The sequence below is a fragment of the Phaseolus vulgaris genome, chromosome 6 (genome assembly GCF_000499845.2).
Source record: "Phaseolus vulgaris cultivar G19833 chromosome 6, P. vulgaris v2.0, whole genome shotgun sequence".
NCBI lineage: Eukaryota > Viridiplantae > Streptophyta > Magnoliopsida > Fabales > Fabaceae > Phaseolus > Phaseolus vulgaris.
The window spans coordinates 20,681,915-20,692,133 of record NC_023754.2 but is presented as its reverse complement, the minus strand read 5'-3'; the positions used below and the strand labels follow the sequence as shown (position 1 = coordinate 20,692,133).

Genomic DNA, 10,219 nt, shown 5'->3' with positions numbered 1-10,219 from the left:
ACAAATCATAATTGTAAGAATATTGATCGGCTTTAAGTTTAATAATCGGGTAATGGTTGTGATATTTTTAATTTCTTATATATACATTATTAAGGTGATGTATTGAATTAATTAAACAAAAATTAAAACGTGTTTCATAGCTGAAAAAGTTAATTGTTTAAAAATAATTATATATATCAAGTAAAATATTAAGGACTAAATTAATTCTTTTGAAATATAAAGGAAATTTAACAAGAAGATAAGGATAAAAATATATTTTAGCTTTATTTGTAAATCCTATTTTAGGCCCATTGTCAAATTACAGGTTTAATTTTTTTTTTCATGATTAATTGTAATTTCTAATAATTTCTTTGTTCCTCCTAATGTGAGACTCTTCTGCCTAGGTATAGACTTTAAGAAGAGTTTTGGATAAGATTGTTCAGACATTGAATGATGTTTTTTTATAAGATTCTTTTATACTCAGAGTGAGGAAGGGGTTAAATAATTAAAAGATAGAAATTATTATAATATATTAATAATTGGATTAGGTTTTTTAAGATATATTAAATTAATTAAAGAAAATGTATTTGAGTGGTTGTTTGTTATTAGTAATTGAGTTATTTATTAATATAATTAATAGGATTATTAATTACTTTCAATCGTTAATAATTCATATGTGATTATTTTTAAACTATTAAGATATGAGAAATTCATAACTAAAATCTTGATAATTAATATTAATCTATACATTAATTTATAATTTTTTTATTAACAATTATTATAAAAATTAAATTTTTAATCAAATATTCCTCTTAAATGGCTAATAATTATAATTAAATGTTTTCACGAGTAAAGTAGTGTTTGAGACATGCCCCTTGAAAGGGCTATAAAGTGTTTGTATATAGACAAAGTCTTGTGATTCAATTTCAGGGTTATTTCCCTTATTCAACTACCATTTTCATTACTTTTTTACAGTCATCACACGTGAAGTAGAGTCTAAGTCTTTCTAAAATAAGATATTCAAAAATGTACTTTCAATGTTTTTCAAAATTATACACTTTTGCAATAACAATACGTCAGTAGTTATCTCTTAGATTCTAAATTAAATATAAATTTAAAAGTATCAACATATATGAATAGTAATTTGAATAAATGTAATTTATATTGATGAGGTGCTAGACTTGCTAGAAGAGCATGACAATGTTCAGAGTGTAATAGCATTGAAGAAGTATCTCAAATTTTTTTGTCCATTTGATTTGGAGTAAAAAATGTCACTACTATCAGATCAGAGCAACTTTATATACCTGTCAAGATATTTGGTGTTGTTTGAAAAATAATGACCATCACATTGGATCAGAGCAAACTTAATAAGTTATTTAAAAATAAATAATCATTTCAAAACAATTTAAGATTATTTGAAACTAAACTACTATCATTCAAAGTCATTTAAAAATAAACAACCAACACTCCAAATCAACAAAATTCGACAAATCGTTTGGAAATAAAAGTCATATCAAAGTACTATAATCTCAAGACTAATTACTTCAACCTAAGGCTAAAACTCATTCATCCATAAAATAAGTTCACCTACATCTTAGTTATAGATTTTGAGTTAAGATGACTTGTGTACCTCCCCGTAACCATTAAATAATATAACCGTATAACTTAAATATTTATATGATAATAATTAATTAAATGGTAAACATTCAATAATCAATCCTATATCTTATTTATTTTAAATATTTTTAAAATAAAAAAATACTTATAAATATATATTAATTCCAGAGTGAACATTAACTTAATTCTCAAGAGATCTATGCTCGATAAAAACAAGGTGCGATAAACATACAACACTTCAAACAATAATGTATATAACATATATCTTTATCATTATTATAATAAAAACCACGTTCTTTCAGAAAAAATACATGGGGAACCTGTGTTCTATTACATGGAAATCACACTGGAAATGAGTGAGGCTGAACTTTTCTTCTGTTATCTCTATTTTCGAGAATGTTTTGAAAGTTTTTTTTACTTGATTTTCATTTAGAAGACGAATACAATTTTGTGAATCTTTCCTCAGTTTTTGCTTGTTATTGAAACAATGAATGAAGGTTCGTGGTAGTTCCTTCATCAGAAACGGATAAGATCATAAGAATATTAAGAAGACGCGTTAGTTGCTTTGGTTCTATAAAAGCCTAGGAATTAAGGCAACTTAGAACGTTGGCTTGTTTCTTGCCATAGCGACTTTTTGCATTGTTGTTATTATTGTTATTATTTTGCAGATAAATAAATAATAATAAATAGTAATTATAAAATCCGAAAAAACCCTAATCCCTTTCACACTGTTTCATTGGCATTTGAGAATTTAGAAATTTGCAGAGAGAATGGGAGGGTGTTTTTCTGACATGGAAGGAGGGAAACAAGCTGTGGGAGGGTTGGGGAAAGGCGCCAATGCGCAAAACGACGCCGTCGATTTCTTCTTCAGGTCTCAAGGGTTTCATCAAATGTTCACACAAGTTGAGGTACTCATTTTTTTGTTTTCTTTTCACAATTTTCTTTCGATTCCTAACATCACTATCGTCGCGCATTAACTACTTTTCACATTTTCCTTTCCATCGTTCAAAACCTCGTTACTATCGCCGTCGTATTTTTTTGTTTTTTTTTTGTTGAATTGACTTCGATTTGATTTGTTGAATTTGTCTTCTAAAAAAATCACAGAAAAAGTTGAACTGAACTTTTCTTCTTCTTCTATTTCTTTTACTACTTAGTTGTTATCGTCATGCTTTACGCTTTGTTGAAGACGTCATTTTTTTATTGTATCGTCAAAACCAAACGTGGAAAAGAGGGAAAAGCCATGGACAAGACTTTGCATAAACAAGGGGCGATCAGAGAAAAAGAAAGAATTTCAACGCAAGAAATAGATTATTGTTTGCTTAATAAAAAAAGAATTACACCATATATATATATAATAGTCAAATAAAATTATTAAGCTAATAACAATTTAATCTGATTAATATGTATATATTCAAATTCCTCAAATACCAGAGAGCAAAGATTGAGTGAACAAAAGCTTTTGTTTTATATTTTTTAAATTTAAACATATATGGGGTTTTGATTTTAATCATCTATTTTTATATGTCTCAAATTAAAAGTTGCTGTATTTAGATTGCCTGCAGTTACAATCATTATCATTCTATCCTAATATAAATAAGTTTTTTGATTGATATGATACATGGTTTTCTTATTTTAATAATATCTTAGTAGCAATAAATAAATAAATATATATATATATATATTATTTGTATATAAATTAATATGTATACAGTTCAAATACCAGAGAGCAAAGATTGAGTGAACAAAGTTTTTGTTTTATATTTTTTAAATTTAAACATATATGGGGTTTTGATTTTAATAATCTATTTTTTATTAATATCAAATTAAAAGTTGCTGTATTTAGATTGCCTGCAGTTACAATCATTATCATTCTATCCTAATATAAATAAGTTTTCTTTATTGATATGATACATGGTTTTCTTATTTTAATAATATCTTAGTAGCAATATATATATATATATATATATATTATTTTCAGCAATGAAACATTAACAAGTTGTTCTAGTATATTTTTGTCATTTTATGAAAAAAAATTTAAATTTGAAACAAAGAAATGAGATTTTAGACCGGGACTTCTCTATTATTTTAGAGGGAGCTAAGTTAGAAAGTAATTAAAAAATAATTTATTTTTTTCTTATGATTATACAATCTAGCCTTTACTATCGCTATTTTCATCAATATTCATATAATTTTACTCTTATTACTTTTGTTGTTGTAGTCATTACCCTTATACAAGTTTTCTCTTGCTATTAGTATCTTTTATTATGTATAATTATGATTACTTTTATCATTTGTCATCATATTGTCATTAATATTATTATTTTTATTATGATCACAGTTATCATCATCATTAATTAAAATAATAACTATAATTAATTGTGACTATTGTTTATACCACTATTAATATATTGATAATCATTATCATTTATATAATTTCATTATCTTTATCATGAAAGAAACTAAACATTAGATAAAATTAATATATTTTTTTTCTGATCACACTTTTATCTTATTATATGTTGATCTCCAAATGAATCCTTAATTTCTTTTGAATTTATTATCTAAATATCAAAATGAGGGATATTGATATGGGGTATATTTGTTTGTGCTAAAAAATTGATTGTTAAAAATTGATTTTAATATAAACAAAAGTTATTATGCGTTTGTCTGTGTGCCTTTTTCAAATCACTTCATTTCCACCTCATTTTGTTTGTTTGTTTTTTAATTTACTTCTGTTCACTTTTTTCTTTTCTTTTTCAATATACTATTTTGTTATATATTGTTTGAACCAGGCCAATGTTGACAAATTATTATGGTCATGTAATATTTTTTTCTGCAGTTATCTCTTTCAGCATCCAGCTTACTTGATCGCGACATTGCATCAAAGGTATATATTTTTTAGATAAGATTGCAAATTATATACATAAATTCGAGATGGTTATAATTTTTTTTAATTTCTTCGATGTTCCATACTTATTTATGTGTGTCTGCTGGCATTCTTTTTCGTCGTGAAATACCTTTCTACTTGCCTGAAATAAATTTTCTTAGATGTTTGTACTAATATTTTTCAAAAAGTACATAGCATGTATTCTTTTTCTTTGGGACTTCTTAATCAAGTAATGCTAATGATGCATGCTTTCAAGTTCTGTTATAGACAGTAGAATCTACAATGTAAAATTTAATTTTTAGAGTCACAGTTTCTCCACAAATTATAATGTACAAACAACTTATGTACAAAAGAACATTTGTTTTCTATACATAAACTTGAAAATATAATAATCCTTTTTTATACATACATTGTTCAAAATTGATATTTTCAAGCATTATTTAGCTGGTTTTCTGTTCTTATTTTATTTCAGAGTGATCCCATGGTTGTAGTATTTGCAAAGAAAAGAGATGGCAAATGTGAAGAATTAGGTCGCACAGAAGTAATTATGAATTCTTTGAATCCAGAGTGGATAGAGAAAATTAGTGTTGCATTTCACTTCGAAATTGTGCAACCACTTGAGTAAGCTATCCTTCATATCTGTCTTGCATCTATTCCAAGCAAAATTGTATACATACCCTTCTCTCATTTTGTATTGCAATAATAACTTACAACACCTTTCTCTCATTTTACTTTTATTCCAGATTTCATGTGTATGACATTGATACAAAATATCATGGCATTCCCACCAAGGTTTGTAACCACAATAACTCTGCCCTCGAAATTTTAATGCTTAATTAACCAGAGCATGAATTCTTCCTGCAATTTTTTGCTCATTAAGGATCTAACAGTAATACTATTCGACCGAGTTAAAAAAAAGCAGTCAACTCGTTGCTGCTTAATTTTTCGAAAGAAAAATATTTAGCTATATTTTTGGTATTGTATTTCGAATTTCTTACAACCAGAGGATAAAACATATAATTATACGACCTTATTTGTATCTTACTTGAATTTAATTTCACATTATATTTATAATCATTTTTTTAAGTATTTAAAATATTTTATGAAAAGAGCTTAAATATATTAATGTGCTATTTTTATTTTAATTACTCCAATAACAATACCAAATAACTTCTAAGAAATTTGTTCTAATTTTTTAATATGTTTCCTATATGATCTTCAGTAAAAGATCAAAATTTTAATTGCTTAACTAAAATGCATAGTTAATGAGAGCGAAGGGGAGCCAATTTATTAAAATGATGTGAAGTAAAATGAAACCAGACTTGTAAAGTTTAGATATGAGTTTTTGCATTGTAATAGTACTCCAAATTTTTATTTTCACTTTCTCTTGCCGAAATGGTGAATGGTTATGACTCATGAAGTTTATATTTGAAAACTAAGAAAAAAATAATGTGTTTTTCTTGCAGACACTAAAACTGGGAGATCAAGACTTCCTTGGAATGGCCAGTTGCACTTTATCAGAGGTCAGTCTCATTGTATTCATTTGCAATATCGTTGATGAGAAACGATTTATTTTGGGCTTAATACACTTTATCAATTACGTAATTTTCATTTTTAATATAAACAATAAATTATCATCACGCCTTCGGTTTTGTGGTTATTGGGTAATGGATTCTGATAAAAGTACAATTCAGTTGTGAAATAGAGGTGGAAAAATTAAAGAAATAAAAAAGGAAAAGCTTTGAATAAAGAAGAGACATAAGGATAAAAAGTTTCTCAAACAAATATATGAAATGCAAGAATGCTTTTGAACTTACTTATTTTAAGATTACTCATTTTGACATGAAAAATATTGGTACAAAGTTTCATGAAATAGCTCTTAGTGAGCTGAACATCTCAAGTTGAATAGAAAGGAGAAAATGGATAATATAAAAATGAAAGACTCATAAATCTGTTATTTTAAATTGAAAATGATGTCTTGATATTTTATTTAAATTTATTCATAATTTATTGATATCAAATATCTTTTGTCTCTTAAGTCATAATAGTTCGTATTTATTGTTATATTTTGAATTAAAAATGGTCTCTTGCTCCCTTACATTTCATTTTTATCAAATCTTTCTAATCTATTCTCCATGAACCCACTATAGTCTTTTATAAAAAGGAAAACTGAAATGGTAAAAAAATGCTACCACAGCTCGTACGTAAAAGAAAAGAAGAAGCGAAATGTGTGATAAAATGGGTGATAATGAGATAAAAAAAATAAGGAAAATACCAGTTATAAATTTAATGAATGTGTATATAATTACATTTTCTATTTTTCATGTGCTACTTGTTAATAATGTTGCATTGAGAACTGAGATTTTGGACATTGTGTACGAGGCAGATAGTGACTAAACGAAGTAGGAGGTTAACATTAAGGCTCCTAGAGAAAAGCGGGAATGGTGGTCCAAGAAACCTGGGAGAAATTACTGTTCACGCTGAGGAGACTGTTGCTTCAAGGAGTGTAGTTGAGATGGTCCTGCGTTGTTCTCGCTTGGACAACAAGGACGTTTTTTCCAAAAGTGTACTTATTCTGTATTCTCATTAATCATGTTCCCTATTTAATTGAGTGCATATTTATTTGTTTTGTTTCTTTTAGCATTAGAAAAATCTCTCATATTTATTTTTCTTGTAGGACCCTTTTCTAAGAATATCAAGAATGGTTGAGAGTGGAGGTTATATTCCTATCTGCAAAACTGAAGTTATCAACGACAATTTAAATCCAAAATGGAGACCAGTTTGTCTTGGGGGTCACAAGTTTGGAAGTAAAGTAAGCTTGCCATATTTGGGCTTAATATTTGAAGTTACGTTTTTATAATATTCTAATTACTTATTCACGTAACAAGATATTTATCCAGCTTTCCAATTTTTTAACTTCTGTGCAGGAGAATCCATTATTGATCGAGTGTTTTGATTTCAATAGCAGCGGCGATCATGTACTTATTGGGTAATAATGCAACTATTAGAAATTGCTTTATATTTTTTTTATCTATACTAACTTTTTTATTTCATTCTTCATTATTTTCTTAAATATTTCTATTAATCTTTTGAGGTGTCATAGAACTAACACTATAACAACGGAAACATAAAACTTTTAAATATAAAGATGATTACAATGAAAAATGTGTAAGCTAGTATACTAACCAAAATATTACTTGGGCCTTTACTTTTCTAGTTCATGAATGCAAAATATATTGATAGCAACATTTATTGAATCAGCAAAATGCAGAAGTCGGTAGCAGACCTTGAAAAATTATACAAAGAGCGAAGAGGCGCAAATTTTGTCATATCATCCACAAGCCACGGAAAAGAGAAGGTGTGTATTGATCCATGCAATAGAATTACTTATTTGCACTTACTCCTTTACTCAACCTCACTTTTTACAATTTCTTCCATTTAGGTTCTGAAGGGTGAACTGTTTGTGGATCAATACTGTGAAAAGGAACAGTTCAGTTTTATTGATTACGTATCAAATGGTTTTGAACTGAACTTCATGGTTGCTGTAGATTTCACTGGTAAGGAACAATTGTTCTTCTATTATAGCAACGGTGATTATGAATTTAATCGTTATAGTATATATATTAAGCGCTTTATTTGTCCAGCTTCAAATGGAAATCCTCTACATTCAGATTCCTTGCATTACATTGACGCACATGGTCGGTTAAATTCATACCAAAAGGTAAACTTTATATCTAATTAATGAATGATTCTGAACTTTTCAATCATTAAATGAAGAAAAAACAATAGATCGACCTCGTTTTACAGCTTATGATCAAGGATTACGTACAAAATCAGGACAGTTTAATTTTTGTTACTTTCTTATATATGGTATTAAACAACTTCATTAATATGGCGGCATTATCTGAATCATTGTTTTGCCTAACCAATGTAGTATTGTTTGTAGGCTATAATGGAGGTTGGAGAAGTTATTCAGTTTTATGATTCTGATAGGCGATTTCCTGCTTGGGGCTTTGGAGGGAAGATACCTGATGGTACCGTTTCCCACTGTTTTAATCTAAATGGGAGCCCAGGTACCTCTGAGGTTAGAAATTCTTTCACTCCTTTTTCTTAGGAAAAGATTGTTATTATTTGCAGTATGTTGTGTCCTGTATTATTGGTCTATCAGTTTAACTTAGCAGTTACTTTTCCTTTGTGTTTAGGTTGCAGGAGTTGAAGGCATAATGGATGCTTATGGCAGTGCTTTGCGCAGTGTCTCTCTGTCAGGACCCACTTTATTTGGCCCAGTTATCAACATGGCCGCCCAAATAGCTGGGCAGTCCCTCACATCACACAACCACACAATGTATTATGTATTGCTTATCATCACGGTAAGAAGATCATGAATTGGTGATGCTGTTTTATAATTGATGATAATGATTAATCAATCAAATGGTTCATCTTTTTATAGGATGGAGTTGTCACTGATCTTCAAGAAACAATAAATGCTCTTGTGAAAAAATCCGATCTTCCTTTATCTATTCTTATAGTTGGAGTTGGAAATGCTGACTTCAAAAGCATGGAGGTTTGCTATTCATCCTTGTCCAATCCTTTGAGACTTTTAATTATTGAATAGCATGACAATGTTTTGTTGATAGAGAGAATGAATAGATACGCTTGTTTGTTTGTAGGTGTTGGATGCTGATAATGGACATCGGTTAGAGAGTTCTTCTGGACGTATAGCTACACGAGATATAGTACAATTTGTCTCTATGAGAGAAGTACATAGTAAGCATCATCACTATCACTTCTCAAGTTAACTTGTTTTTCTTTTTGAGTAGATAATAAGCACAATACATCAAACAAATAATTTTCTACACTTATTATCTCTCTCATTCTCTTCTTCTTTCTTATTCCTTAATTTATTTTTATTTAAATAAATTCTCTTTCATGTACGTTTTAATAGGTGGACAAATATCGGTTGTGCAAGCTCTTTTAGAAGAACTACCTGAACAATTTTTATCTTTTATGCGAAGTAGAGACGTCAAACCTCTGTCACAACCTTCTCACTTCTCTCAAGCATCCACATCCTCCATTCAATAGATTTTATCATTACATACCACCGACAAGTTATTTGTTCTTATTTCCATAGTTGGTCATAAAGTCGATTCATTTTAAAGGACCAAAATTCTAATAACTAAACTAATTTGAATTTTTTTCAAATTTGATTTATTTATTTTTATTGAAATGAATTGTAAACAGAAACAAGAAAAATCTCAAATGTATATAGTGTAAAGGGTTTTGCTTGGCAATCACTAATTCAAAGAAAATATATCTTTGGTGATTTACTCCTTATTTCTCTTCGGTATTCTTTAGACTTTTCACATATTTATTTTAGTGACTGCATTGAATGTCTATACCAAAATCAAAAACATTTCTTACATTGATTTTTGAATGAAAAAAAATAACGATACATTCAATACCTCAATTTTTTATATAATCACATTACAGCTTTTAATATTATAATTTTAATATTTTTTAATTATAATTTTACCCTTTATTATATATATTTGTTTTTAAACCTATCACAGTTATAAAATTCTAAGAGTTGTATACAATTCTAAGAATTATCAAACTATATTTTTTTTTTAAACTCTCCATTGAGACAACTCCTATGATAAACAAGTGATACAATCTAATTCGTTAATTTTAATATAATATTTGTAATCTAATATTTTGGTTCTATCACTTTGACAA

The 10,219-nt window shown here is 27.9% G+C and overlaps 1 protein-coding gene across 1 annotated transcript; it reads left to right on the top strand.

Annotated features, from left to right (window-relative positions):
* Positions 1 to 2,197: 2,197 nt before the first annotated feature.
* Positions 2,198 to 9,806, top strand: LOC137831736 (protein BONZAI 3-like). Its single transcript, XM_068639533.1, has 16 exons — positions 2,198 to 2,504; positions 4,436 to 4,483; positions 4,956 to 5,104; positions 5,227 to 5,275; positions 5,950 to 6,006; positions 6,870 to 7,049; positions 7,161 to 7,295; positions 7,411 to 7,472; positions 7,745 to 7,841; positions 7,926 to 8,040; positions 8,128 to 8,204; positions 8,430 to 8,567; positions 8,686 to 8,853; positions 8,934 to 9,047; positions 9,154 to 9,250; positions 9,429 to 9,806. The coding sequence occupies exons 1-16, from the start codon at positions 2,367 to 2,369 to the stop codon at positions 9,563 to 9,565; spliced, it is 1,761 nt and encodes a 586-aa protein (XP_068495634.1). The 5' UTR covers positions 2,198 to 2,366; the 3' UTR covers positions 9,566 to 9,806.
* Positions 9,807 to 10,219: the final 413 nt, after the last annotated feature.

Coding starts and splice junctions, on each gene's coding strand:
- LOC137831736 (XM_068639533.1), top strand. CDS start 2,367: ATGGGAGGGTGTTTTTCTGACATGGAAGGAGGGAAACAAGCTGTGGGA. Junction 5,276..5,949: donor ATCATGGCATTCCCACCAAG/GTTTGTAACCAC, acceptor TTTTTCTTGCAG/ACACTAAAACTGGGAGATCA. Junction 8,205..8,429: donor GGTTAAATTCATACCAAAAG/GTAAACTTTATA, acceptor TATTGTTTGTAG/GCTATAATGGAGGTTGGAGA.